Source organism: Pseudophryne corroboree, chromosome 2 (genome assembly GCF_028390025.1).
Source record: "Pseudophryne corroboree isolate aPseCor3 chromosome 2, aPseCor3.hap2, whole genome shotgun sequence".
Taxonomy (NCBI): Eukaryota; Metazoa; Chordata; class Amphibia; order Anura; family Myobatrachidae; genus Pseudophryne; species Pseudophryne corroboree.
Window position 1 is genome coordinate 886,168,431 of NC_086445.1, and position 14,831 is coordinate 886,183,261.

The 14,831-nt window shown below is 45.9% G+C and overlaps 1 protein-coding gene across 2 annotated transcripts in view; it reads right to left on the bottom strand.

The window, feature by feature from the left end:
• Nucleotides 1-1,886: 1,886 nt before the first annotated feature.
• The window catches only part of CIDEB (cell death inducing DFFA like effector b), a 65,166-nt gene continuing 52,221 nt past the window's right edge, over nucleotides 1,887-14,831 (bottom strand). For both annotated transcript variants that reach the window (XM_063955994.1, XM_063955995.1), the window contains exon 5: nucleotides 1,887-4,766. In XM_063955994.1, the coding sequence (XP_063812064.1) occupies nucleotides 4,637-4,766 (130 nt within the window). In that variant the 3' untranslated portion in view covers nucleotides 1,887-4,636. The remainder of the gene's footprint in view (nucleotides 4,767-14,831) is intronic.

A 14,831-nucleotide genomic window follows, 5' to 3' on the forward strand; every position in this document is an offset into this window, starting at 1 on the left:
TACATCTGAGTCACCTGTGTTCACTGAATAAACCTGCATTACTGTTTAAGTCATTATGTGTGTGGACTGATGTCACTGCACCAGGCAATTCCAATACACTCTGCCAACAGTCATTACCTTTGGAGGGACATCCTGATCTTGGCTATTTCTCTGTTGTGTAGTCTTCGCAATGTTCCATAGTACATTTATATATTTATTATTTATTAACAGTTATTTATATAGTGCACACATATTCTGCAACGCTTTACAGAGAATATTTGCCCATTCACATCAGTCCCTGCCCCAGTGGAGCTTACAATCTACTGTATATTCCCTTCCACAAGTACACACACATTCACGGTATGGTTAGTTTTTTTTGTTGGGATCCAATTAACCTACCAGTATATTTCTGGATTGTGGGAGGAAACCAGAGTACCCGGAGGAAACCCACACAAGTAAGGGGAGAATATACAAACTCCACACAGTTAGGTCCTTGCTCCATGTAACGTCTTCAAATTCTTTTATGCCACTTTTATTGATTGTTACATTTCAATAATGAAATTCTGCATCTGTTTTAAAAGCTTGTGGAGTACTGTGGCAATCAGATTAGGTTGCAACAGAGAAAACGGCAAGAAATTCTACAAATGGTGGCACACTCATTATCACTGATGATCACTTATGGGCCCATTAGACATGTGGAAATGCTAGTTTAACTTTCCACATGTTTTTAATAACGGTCATATTCATTTTGACAACGAGTCAAGATAAGTAAAGTGTCAGTGTATATGTCAGTGCTCGTACCTTTTTCCACGGCAACGCAGGCCCGGCGACAGGGGGGGTCAAAGGGGACACCTGTCACGGGCCCCAAAGTTGTGAGGGGCCCCAAGGTTCCTGGCTAAGCATGCGGCTGAGGCAGTGCAGTGGCTACATAGATATATTTAATTATATAATTTGCAAAGTTTAGCAAGATGCTAAACTTTGTACATGCGGCCTCCTGCAGTAACCCCCCACTGCCCTAAGGCCCAGGTCACCTGTCCGGATATCCCTGCTGCGTCCTCCCCGCCCTGTCTCTGCTATGGCGGTGTCGGTCCGGGTCTCCACATTAGAGAAGCAGCCGGACGGGACTGCAACTTCAGACTGTCAGGCTGGCCCGGCGCACCGACTGCAGAAGAAAAACTGTCTGTCGCTTCAGCTGCTTCCGAAGAGCCGGGCAGCCCAGCAGCACGCACCGACCACACTGACAGTGCTAGTCAGAGCTCCACATAGCAGCCGCCTGATGCCTTACTCTGTCCAACTCCGCTCCCTATGTGCCTGGATGGAACCCTCACACCAGTTCTGTCATGTTTAAGTATATAAATATGTGTGGTATGTATATAAATATATATTTAGGAGACAAAGCACAGCTTACACTTTTGAAAGTCAATGGAGTGTCATCTATTTTCTCCAGTGTGGGGAAGAGGAAACATATATATATATATTATAAAAATCCTGACAAAAATGCTTCCCTGGCATTGAAACATTGGTAGATTGGACCTGCCACCGTACATGGATGTTATACTTGCTGATTCCCTGATTCAGAGACCAGCATGGAGGGCACCTGCGTCTAACTAAAGATATTATTTATTGAGGAGTGCTGCTCATATTGGTGAGTGTGTGTGTATATATATATATATATATATATATATATATACACACACACTATTTTCTTTAAAGCCACTTTCTGCTTTACATGGGGGGGTGTCAAGGAATGTTGTGGGGGCCCCACAGATATTGGTGTACCGGGCCCCAAGATCTCTGTTGCCGGCCCTGCGGCAACGTGGATGTCAGCCTCTTCCTGACTTCACCAATACAACCTAGTCAGAAGGACGGATGACCCCCCAATAGACAACCCAAAGAATCACCACACGTTTTGACGGTGATCTGATATTTATTTTTCGGGATAAGTAATTGATCACCGTTGTAGGATTGACTTGGTTAAAAATCAGAAAGATACAATACACATTTATATAGCAGTGCCATAGGTATAATACAGTACATTCAAAAATGCAAAATGCAGTACCAGAATAGATAAGAACATAGAACGCAGTTCAAGTAAATCAGTAAACATATCTGTCTAGAGTTCACCGTATAGTTAATGTTATTCACTATTAGTGACCTAACTTGTCCACCAGGTTGCAGCTAGTGCCTCTCATTGCTTAGTCACTGTACCTCTGGCCTCTTTGAATACTAGTCAATGCTCTGTTCACTATAGACCAACAGTAAAACCCCTTTTCTTTTAAGTATAGCAGTTCACTTTAGTAGAAGTTGGCAAGAGGTGAAGCAGTATATCAAGCTTACATACAGTGCAGAGTTCAATTATGTAGCAATAGATAGCAGATAGGATAAAGTCCTTTTGGGAGCAGCAGGTGGTAATAAGCAGCACAGTTTTCAGCAGTAAGTAGCAACAAACAGCACAATGCAGTATATTAGTAATTAAACAAGCAGATGGCTGCAGTGCGGTAAGCAGGGAATGACAAAAGTTCTTAAAAAGGCTAGAATGCTGCCTGCAGGTCTTGTGTCTATCCTCTCAGTTCGTTGGCAGGCCCGATAAATAATGGGCAACTCAGGTGCACTAGTTCTACCGCTCACACTTCCCTGCCAGATATTGTGATAAAGGGTAAAAGTCAGTAGAAAGACTCCTGTGATGAAAGGGGCTCTGGCGTTGGCGTATAATATCCTGCTCTCCATCTATGGGGGATATTCAATCACAGGCGGATACTCTCCAACGGAGAGTATCCGACACTTCAGTATTAAGTAGCTGTCCGTTTTCGCCCATTTCCCCTCCCATTCCGACCAATAATTTCCGCCCTCTCTTATGGGCGAAAATGAATAGTCGAAAACACATGGATGAGCAGAGATCCAGCTCATCCATGTGTTTTTCGACTTGTCAGAATGTCTGACAGGGCGGAAAATCGGCACTTCAATTGAATATTGAGTGTCGGAAAGTTCTGATTATCGGAGGAAAGTGCCGTCATTGACCAGCTCTGACTGGATATCTAAGAAGGGCTCTAGTTGGCTCTCTGGCTAACACTTGCACTGGTTGGCTTAAGCTGTGGAGACAGTGTAATGACCGTCTATCTGTGTGTCTAGGGACATGCTGGATAATTGTGACTGACTGGCCACCCCTGGTGTGTGCCACTCCCACAGTTTCGGGCTGGCTCACCCCTGGTCAGACGTCTCTCCCGTTCCCGCTTTATCGGTGCTCAGCTCCCCAGTATCGTGATGCGCACCGTCGCTCTGCTGCTTCCTCAGCAGTGCCTGGCCACAGCACCCCGGTGATTATCCTGGTGACTCTCCTTAGAGGCACCGCAGCCCTTTCACAGTGCTCTGCCCGACGGACTCCTGTCCTCAATAGCGGGTTCTTCCCGCGAAGCACAGCCCCAGTGTCCCCTCACTCCGCGGTCTCTCCAGCAGCCTGCACACGCTTCACCTCTCCACGGGGTCTATTCATGAAGCAGTGAAAAGAGTGGAGAGGTGAGCCAGTGGAGAAGTTGCCCATGGTAACCAATCAGCATTGAAGTAACATTTATCATTTGCATACTATACAGTTGTACAGAGCAGCTGATTGGTTGCCACGAGGAGCTTCTACACAGGCTCACTTCTCCACTCTTTTCACTGCTTCATGAATAGACCCCTTCATCACTTCAGGGCTACAACTCTTCACACATGCGGTAACTCCGCCCGCCGCCCTTCCCGCCAAGCGGCAGCAAATCAGCAGGGTTCCAGGCGTCCCATTCTCCAGGGATGCCGCTCAGATGTCCTGGGTCCTAGTGCCCACTGCATTATGTTGCTGCTGACGTCAATAGTACAGGGGAATTTGTTAACTCCTACAGTGCTGTTGATTCTGCCCAGCTGGGCAGCAATAAGTCCCCTTAGGAGGGAATTGGGACTTTCATAGTGGCAAGGGAACAAGTCTTCTAATGGGGTACCACATCATTATTAGGAGCATCGCTTCCCAGAAACGTGCGCCTTCCTATGGGATTATGCGCACAAACACTTTCAAATACTGCCGGGTCAGTCCTGACAGTGTACTGTCGCACTCATTAGTGGCAGAATCATCTGTGGTATCATGGAAACTGCTGCCTTTTGAAGTAGCCATCCACACACTGGAGCTATATTGAATTGCTCTGGTATTTTTGTATCCACCGCACCAAATGGAATGATCCTGACTGGCAGATGTATACTAATTACCTTTAAACATTATTTTGAATGTGATTGGTTAGCTCTGAACACAGCTTGTATTTCAATATTTGTGCGTTTGTTTCCTACAAATTGTCTATTTTTCACTTGAATGTTGCTCATTGCAAGGTAACATTAAATGTCTGATGTGATTTATCTTGATTTCAGCTTTTATATTACACATTTGTATTAGTGAATATATAGTGTTAATGCATAAGATGCCCTAATTGCTCATTTGCCATACTGTTGATGGTAATTTCAGATTTATTTTTGTTATTTTAGTACAGGTCTGGAGAAAGAGTTAATGCTTTAGCTGAATATTGCAAAGATAAAAGAACAGTAACTACGTACTAATGTCAGTAGGTTGCAGTACATATTCTTGGTACAGTAAGTATGTTTATTGCATGAATTCCTGTCTTTTGTGATTTAGAACAGAAGGTCAGCCTTCATACTCGCAGATGCGGTTAGTGTGGTCTGCACCATCCAGTAAGCGTCTCAGTAGTCCAGACGCAGTAAGCATCAGACGTCCCACTCCATGCAGCGCTGCTGAAAGGACCTTCAAGACCTCTCTGTTGGTGAAAGCATGACACATACATCGAATAAATCAATACAGAAAAGCAGGGTCGAATTTAGTGGTCAGGCTACCCCTAGGCACAACATTATCCCCCCCCCCCCCTGCGCGCAAAAAGGGGTGTGGCTTTGTTGAAATGGGCATGGCTTCGCATAACGGGGCGTGGCATTGCAGGAAAAGACTACCTCATACCCCAGTTTTGCAACCTGCACGCCCAGACGTTAGCCACCACAGGAAAGAAAAATAATCCTGATTCATGCCCCTTACATTATTTGTCATTTTTCCTCCTTATAGTAATGCACATTATGCCACATACTGCAATGGCCCTTAGACATTATGCCACACACAATAATGCACACACCGTAATGCCCCCGACACATTATGCCACACACCGTAATGCCTGTGACACATTATGACAGGAATCGCAATGCCCGTTATACATTATGCTACACACTGCAATGCCCCTGATACATTATAGCACATACAATGTCTGTGACACATTATGACACACACCGCAATGACCCTGAGACATTATACCACATACCACAATGCTCGTGATATAGTATACAACACACCGTAATGCCTGACACATTATGACACACCGCAATGTCCGTGATACATTATGCCACACACTGCAATGACCCTGAGACATTATACCACATACCACAATGCCCGTGATATAGTATACCATACACCGTAATGCCTGTGACACATACTGCAATGCCCGTTATACCCTATGCCACACACCGCAATGCCCGTTATACATTATGCCACACTGCAATGCCCCTGAGACATTATACCACATACCACAATGCCCGTGATATAGTATACCATACACCGTAATGCCTGTGACACATACTGCAATGCCCGTTATACCCTATGCCACACACCGCAATGCCCGTTATACATTATGCCACACTGCAATGCCCCTGAGACATTATACCACATACCACAATGCCCGTGATATAGTATGCCACACACCGTAATGCCTGTGACACATTATGACACACACCGCAATGTCCGTGATACATTATGCCACACACCGTAATGCCCATTACACATTAAGTCCTACAGTAAGGATTCTAATTACTTTTAAATTACCTGCTTGTTGCCAGGGGTTTCATGCTCTTGGTTCCATGCACAGTGCCAGGGGTTTTCATGCTCAGGGTGTCATGTTCGTTGCCAGGGGTTTCATGCACTGGGTGTCATGCTCGTTGCCAGGGGTTTCATGCACTGGGTGTCATGCTCGTTGCCAGGGGGTAGTGCTGGTTGCTAGGGCTGTGCTCTCCCAGAGCCACCTATGCCCCCAGTGCCAGATATTCCCCCACAGTGCCAGGTACTCACATGCCCCCAGTGCCAAATATAGCCCCCCCCCACCCCATGTGTCAGGTACACATATACCCCCCCAATGCCACATATGCCCCCAGTGCCAGATATTCCCCCACAGTGCCAGGTACTCAAATGCCCCCAGTGCCAAATACAGCCCCCTTCCCCCCATGTGCCAGGTACACATATACCCCCCCAGTGCCACATGTGCCCCCAGTGCCACATAAGCCCCCCTCCCCCTGTGCCGCATATGCTCCCCCAGTGCCCCCCATGCTCCCCCAGTGTGCCCCCGCTCCCCCACTGTTTTGTGTTGGAGGGACACGGAGGGCACATCACGCGCCTCTCCTGTGTCCCTCCTGGGTCTCCGGCGGGTCTGTTAAAGGAAGTGCCGGTTCGTGAGCCAATCAGAGCTCACGAACGGCACTTCCTTTATTAGACCCGCCGGAGACGCAGGAGGGACACAGGAGAGGCGCACGCTTTGCCCTCCGTGTCCCTCCTTACAGCAGCGGAGGGAAGGAGGAGACCGCAGATTGACATGCGGACGGCTCGTCCGCATGTCAATCTACACTAAATCAGTGGCGCCCCCGCAGCCCCTCGCCCCCAAGAGGGCTGCGGGGGCAGTAGTTACGCCACTGAACGCAAGTCCATTATCCAAAAGTTTATATTATCGACTAGACAATAAAATATGTGTTCCAAACAAAAAAGCTGTCTAAAGAATGAACCCTCATATTATGATTTCCTCATAAACAAAATGATAGCAACGCTGCAATATAGGTAAATATAATCTTTACTCGCTCACATGGATGTCTGTTATTGCTCAGCGGAACTAATTTTACAAAGACAGCAGTACCATCTAATATTGTGATGTATGTTTCATACTGTACTCATTAATCACAACATTTCTTTGTAAACAATATTTGTAGTTTTTCCTTCAGGGATTAACACAAAAAGATGCTTGAGGCTACTAACTCATGAGTAAGCCACGTAAAGCTGCCCATGGGAGAAGCAGCTGGTTCTGAAATCTATGCGTGCAGCCATGAGCGTTTCAATAGTAAAAATGCGATCCAAATTCATCCAGTAGTTTTACGTGATACTGGAACAGACAGACAAAAATTCCCCCCCAAAATGTTTTTGTCTCCATAGTTCATAAACAGTCCCTAGAAGTATATTTCTCAAAAAAATTGCTATGTAAAGACACAACCCTTACAGTTTCATTATATGTATGGATGTTGTTGCTGAATAACAAGGTGATACTTCAGTGGAAAACCTTCTTGAATAAACTGTTGCAAACATTAGTGAAAAAAAGATCAGATTATAAAAAGGGATCAGTATGAGATCCTGGCGGTCAGGAGACAGATGCCGGAATCCCGGCGGCGAGCTGCTGCGCATGCCCTCTCTTCTGTGAATAGACGCTGTGCGGATGCACACAGCATCTATGCACTGCTGCTCTACAGCATAGCAGTGAGTGACAGGAATCTCCCAACTGCCCCAACACCACCGCAGGACAATGCGGCCTGCGGGTGGGACAGCGGGACAATCGCCCCCCCCCCCCCCCCCAAATATAGGATTTTGGTTACCTACCAGTAAATCCTTTTCTCGTAGTCTGTAGAGGATGCTGGGGTCCAAATTAATACCATGGGTATAGACGGGTCCACTAGGAGCCACTGGCACTTTAAGAGTTTGAGTGTGTGGGCTGGCTCATCCCTCTATGCACCTCCTACCAGACTCAGTCTAGAAACTGTGCCCGAGGAGACGGATATCTTCGAGAGAAGGAATTCACAGATAGTGGCGAGATTCACACCAGCTCACACATACAAGGCACATCAAGCTAACTAGCTTGAAACGCAGCAACCGCTGAACCGTATTAGTATGCAGTACTCAACTAAAACGAACTTATACTGAACCAAATAATGATAGCGGGAAAACGAAGCGCTGGGCGGGCGCCCAGCATCCTCTACGGACTACGAGAAAAAGATTTACAGGTAGGTAACCAAAATCCTATTTTCTCTTACGTCCTAGAAGATGCTGGGGTCCACATTAGTACCATGGGGATGTACCAAAGCTCCCAGAACGGGAGGGAGAGCGCGGAGGCTCCTGCAGAACTGATTGACCAACTTCAGGTCCTCAGCGGCCAAAGTATCGAACTTGTAGAACTTTGCAAACGTGTTCGACCCTGACCAAGTAGCCGCTCGGCAAAACTGTAAAGCCGAGACACTCTGGGCGGCCGCCCAGGAAGAATCCACTTTACGAGTAGAGTGGGCCTTAACAGACGTAGGACACGGCAATCCTGCCGTAGAATACGCATGCTGGATAGTGAACCTGATCCAGCGAGAGATTGTCTGCTTAGAAGCAGGACACCCAAGTTTCTTGGGATCATACAGGACAAACAGAGTCCGATTTCCTGTGACGAGCAGTCCTCTTCACATAGATTTTCAGAGCCCTTACAACAACCAAGGACTTTGATGAAATTGAGAAGTCAGTAGCAACTGGCACCACAATAGGTTGGTTGATATGAAATGTCGACACAACCTTCGGAAGAAACTGCTGACGTGTCCGAAGCTCAGCCCTATCTTCATGGAAGATCAAATATGGGATTTTACAGGACAAAGTCCCCAACTCCGACACACGTCTAGCAGAAGCTAAGGCCAACAAAGTGACAGCCTTCAACGTGAGAAACTTGATCTCAACCTCCTGTAGAGGCTCAAACCAGTCCGACTGGTGGAACTGCAACACCACGTTAAGATCCCAGGGCGCCGTAGGTGGCACAAAGGGAGGTTGGATGTGCAGAACTCCCTTCAAAAAAGCCTGACCCTCAGGGAGGGCAGCCAACTGTTTCTGGAAGAAAATGGATAGGGCCGAAATTTGGACCTTTATGGATCCCAACCTCAGGCCCATATCCACACCTGCTTGCCGGAAGAGGAGAAAACGTCACAGTTGAAACTCCACCGTAGGAAACTTCTTGGACTCATACCAAGATACATATTTTTTCCAAATACGATGGTAATGTTTAGATGTTACTCCTTTCCTAGCCTGTATCAGGGTAGGGATAACCTTGTTCGGAATGCCCATCCGAGCTAGAATCTGGTGTTCAAACTCCATGCCATCAAACGCAGCCGTGGTAAGTCTTGATAGGCGAACTGCCCCTGCTGCAGCAGGTCCTCCCGAAGAGGAAGAGGCCTCGGCTCTTCTAGAAGTAGATCCAGAAGATCCTTCTTGGCCAGTCTGGAGCAATGAGAATCGCTTGATCCCTTGTTTTCCTTATGAGCTTTAGCACTCTTAGAATGAGTGGGAGTGGTGGAAATATGTACACCAACTGGAAGACCCATGGAGTCACCAGGGCGTCTACCGCCACTGCTTGCGGGTTCCTCAACCTGGAACAATATCGCCGAAGCTTCTTGTTGAGACGAGAGGCCATCCAGGAGATCCAGTTGGAAGGGCCAAGCATGAAACCTACCATATTGCAGAGCCTCGTAAAGAGGCTACCATCTTCCCCAGAAGGCAAATGCACTGATGAACCTACACACGGGCTGGCTTCAGGACATCCTGGACCATTGTTTGTATCACCAACGCTTTTTCCTCTGGAAGAAACACCCTCTGCACTTCCATGTTGAGGATCATTCCCAGAAAGGACAACCTCCTGGTTGGTTCCAAATTTGATTTTGGAAGATTCAGGATCCAACCATGTTCCCTGAGCAGGTGGGTCATGAGAAGGATGGACTGTAACAGCTTCTACTTGGACGGTGCCTTTATCAGCAGATCGTCCAGATATGGACTTATGTTCACCCCCTGTCTGCGGAGGAGAACCATCATTTCCGCCATCACCTTAGTGAATACCCTTGGTGCTGTGCAGAGGCCAAACGGCAGAGCCTGGAACTGATAGTGACAGTCCAACAGTGCAAATCGGAGATAAGCCTGATGCGGCGGCCAAATCGGAATGTGGAGACATGCATCCTTGATATCCACTGATACCAGGAATTCCCCCTCTTCCAGACTTGAAATCACCGCCCTTAGAGAGTCCATTTTGAACTTTAACTCCTTCAGAAAGGGATTCAGTGATTTTAGGTTCAGAATGGGCCTGATCGAACCATCCGATTTCGGTACTACGAAAAGGTTTGAATAGTAACCTTCGTTTTGCATATGAGGAGGGAGCGGTACAATAACCTGTGCCTCCACCAATTTCTGGACGGCTGCCTGCAGGACCGTCCTGTCTGCCAGCAAAGCTGGCAAGCCTGATTTGAAGAATCGGTGAGGAGGGAGATCTTGAAATTCCAGCCCGTACCCCTGGGACACAATATCTAGCACCCAGGGATCCAGGCCAGACGACACCCAGACGTGACTGAAATGCCCGAGTCTCGCTCCCACCGGCCCCACCTCCGGGGCGTGCCGTCCACCAACATGCGGAGGAGTTTGGTGTACCTGAAGCAGGTTTCTGTTCCTGGGAAAAAAGGTGTTGGACGGCTTGGCCTTTCTGGGTTTGGCAGGCCGAAAGGGCTGTGGTGCAGTTGAAGAAAAGGGTTTCTTCGGAGCAGGTGCAGCTAAGGGCAGAAAAGGTGACTTACCCGCCGTAGCGATCCACGCATCTAACCCTTCCCCAGAGAGAGCCTGACCTGTGTAGGGTAGGGTCTCCACACGAGAAGAGAAAACACAACCTAGGGTGGATTTTGCTCCAGGCGCTGATTGGGGAGGTGCTACACAGCAGCTATAACAAGGGAGGTTGGTCAGACCCCCAAATTACAAACAATACACATGGAAAAGGTTAAAGCGCTTACTGGTCATAAATGAGAGAAGAGTGGTCACATTAAAAATCACACATTTATTTGAACATTAAAATAAATTAAAATTTATTAAAAAGTACGATATGAAAAGAGATTGGAGAACACAATGTGTGTTAAATATCAAAAAAGCTGTGCCCCTCTCGGTCTCAGTGAGAGTTGATGGGAAACATTCAAACCTGTTCCAATGTACAGTCCCCTAGTGATAGACTCTGAGTGTCCCGTTAGTAATCCATCGTGTACATATTTACCACCAGCAGTTGTCCAAGGTGTTTTAAGCGGTTGGCATCCGCAATGGGTTGTCCCTTGTAAGGCTGTGTAAAAGTTCCACGGTGGAAAGATGTCCTTCTAACGGGATCCACAAGTGAAAGCAGTGATGGGGACCTGGTCCAGGTGAAAAGTTCCTCAGGAGATTGAGTGATGAACACTGGGCACGCACAGCAGCAATCACCAACGCGTTTCGTTGCGTTCACGCAACTTTTTCAAGGTATTGATAGTGCTGTTAACCAGGGTTTTTATATCCTCACCAATATGGATGCTCATTTGCATATGTGATTGACAGTGACCAAATCCTCTCATTATATGACCAAATAATGACAGACAAAATATACAGAATGTTAAATATTCAACACACAATTAATCATGTGTATGGTATACCTTATTATTCATAGCTACAAATGAATTTGTTTCTCTAAAAAACAAGTCACATGACTAACATAGTATAGTAGGGGAAGGAAATAGTAACAAAACCCGAAATGGATTAGAAAGAACTCCTAATGGTCCTTAAGTAATCGGACAGGGAGTCTTTATCCATTTATTGCACAAATCCGACTGAGGACAGGTGTAGAAATTACCTCTTGCTGTGTAACCTGTACCCGGCGTAAGTGCGGCACGTCATAAATCTGTGCCAGGAGGTCTGGGCGACGGCCTGGGAGCGTCCTCAACAGGGCGCGTCACTAGCCGTCGCCCGGGGTTCACTGACGCACTGGTCAGGTCCGGCCTGCGTCAGTGATGGTGCGCGGCCGGGATTGGTGTGTCATCCCTACGCGACCAAGGACTGGTGAGCGTAGGGGTTACCGTGGCGACGGACACCGCAGTGCGCGTCGCCTAGGCAACGTACACCACACTGTGCGGCTCCACGGCAAACGTAAACAAATATTAAAGACAGTAGTATGAAATTCAAAACTCGAAAAGAGTATGAATAATCACAGTCAATGGTCTGGATTAGATTAAGGAAATAGGAGAATAGAACTGGAGGGTTCAATGTTTTTGAATAGTAATCTTCTGTAGTACACAATAGTTGAAGATGTTGATATTGGCAAACATTGTAGGATAACAAATAAATACATATACAATGAGAAATAAAAAATAATAATTAATAACTAATGATAGATATCAATACATAGAATCTGGGCATCACAAGAATACCAATAAGGAGAATAAAACAGAGAAAAAGAAAAGGGAAATATAACCATGGGTAAGTACATGCATAAAATATACACCCCTGTCGGGGGTGATTCCAGGGGAGTAGATGCAAACCAAGAGCCAGTCTAGAAGGAGCAGGGAGAAAGGAATCACGTGTTTATGTCACTAGATTCAGTTCAACCTGTTCATTCAGACCAGAGGGATGTATCGTGTTCAGCCTGAACATCCAATAAAGCTCCTGTTTACATAATACTTTGTAACGATCCCCACCTCTCTTGGTTTTCACCACATGTTCAATGGCTACTACACTAAGGAGACTCGGATCACTATCATGACAGTCTCTAAAATGCCTAGAAACACTGTGTGTTTGTAATTTGTTGATAATGTTCCGACGGTGTTCCATGAACCGGACTTTAATACTTCTTATCGTCCGTCCTACATATCTTTTGTTACAGGTACATGTCAGCAAATATATGACATAATTAGTGTCACAATTCATGAAATTGGTCAAATTGTATTCCTCACCTCCCTCCACTGTAATTGATGTGGTTTTCCTAGGGATGTGTTTACACGTGGTACATCTGGTTGTGCCACAGCGATGGAAGCCAGGGGGACGTACTGGTATCCATGATTCCCGTGTCTCTCCCTCTACATCCACTGGAGGGATTGTTTTAAGGAAACTAGGGGCCAAGATGTTCTTAAGGGAACGTCCTTTTTTAAAAATAAAGGAAGGTCTGTTTGGCAAAGTTCCTCTGAGTAGTGTGTCTTGGTTAAGCATCCCAAAATTTCTACATATTATTCGTTTAAGGGACATGCTTTCACTGTTAAAAGTTGATATGAAGGCTAAGTCTTCCTGATAAACAGTATGAGCATGGCTACTCTCCTGACCTGGTAAGGGTGGTTTCTTGTTAATTTTTGATTTGAGAAGAGTCGCGACTAACGCCTATTTGCACTACCAGAGCGCCCACTACCCCCCTTGGAAGAAAAATATTCCTCGGGGGCAATTCTTACGCCTGCGGCGTAATTGTACGGATGATAATAAATATTTAGAACAAGCGAACTTAATGATTGAAGCGTTCCAACTAAGGGGTTACCCATTGTCACCGCTAAAGAGAACTATGCAAGAAGTCCTACATGTAGATAGGGACACTCTTCTCAAATCAAAAATTAACAAGAAACCACCCTTACCAGGTCAGGAGAGTAGCCATGCTCATACTGTTTATCAGGAAGACTTAGCCTTCATATCAACTTTTAACAGTGAAAGCATGTCCATTAAACGAATAATATGTAGAAATTTTGGGATGCTTAACCAAGACACACTACTCAGAGGAACTTTGCCAAACAGACCTTCCTTTATTTTTAAAAAAGGACGTTCCCTTAAGAACATCTTGGCCCCTAGTTTCCTTAAAACAATCCCTCCAGTGGATGTAGAGGGAGAGACACGGGAATCATGGATACCAGTACGTCCCCCTGGCTTCCATCGCTGTGGCACAACCAGATGTACCACGTGTAAACACATCCCTAGGAAAACCACATCAATTACAGTGGAGGGAGGTGAGGAATACAATTTGACCAATTTCATGAATTGTGACACTAATTATGTCATATATTTGCTGACATGTACCTGTAACAAAAGATATGTAGGACGGACGATAAGAAGTATTAAAGTCCGGTTCATGGAACACCGTCGGAACATTATCAACAAATTACAAACACACAGTGTTTCTAGGCATTTTAGAGACTGTCATGATAGTGATCCGAGTCTCCTTAGTGTAGTAGCCATTGAACATGTGGTGAAAACCAAGAGAGGTGGGGATCGTTACAAAGTATTATGTAAACAGGAGCTTTATTGGATGTTCAGGCTGAACACGATACATCCCTCTGGTCTGAATGAACAGGTTGAACTGAATCTAGTGACATAAACACGTGATTCCTTTCTCCCTGCTCCTTCTAGACTGGCTCTTGGTTTGCATCTACTCCCCTGGAATCACCCCCAACAGGGGTGTATATTTTATGCATGTACTTACCCATGGTTATATTTCCCTTTTCTTTTTCTCTGTTTTATTCTCCTTATTGGTATTCTTGTGATGCCCAGATTCTATGTATTGATATCTATCATTAGTTATTAATTATTATTTTTTATTTCTCATTGTATATGTATTTATTTGTTATCCTACAATGTTTGCCAATATCAACATCTTCAACTATTGTGTACTACAGAAGATTACTATTCAAAAACATTGAACCCTCCAGTTCTATTCTCCTATTTCCTTAATCTAATCCAGACCATTGACTGTGATTATTCATACTCTTTTCGAGTTTTGAATTTCATACTACTGTCTTTAATATTTGTTTACGTTTGCCGTGGAGCCGCACAGTGTGGTGTACGTTGCCTAGGCGACGCGCACTGCGGTGTCCGTCGCCACGGTAACCCCTACGCTCACCAGTCCTTGGTCGCGTAGGGATGACACACCAATCCCGGCCGCGCACCATCACTGACGCAGGCCGGACCTGACCAGTGCGTCAGTGAACCCCGGGCG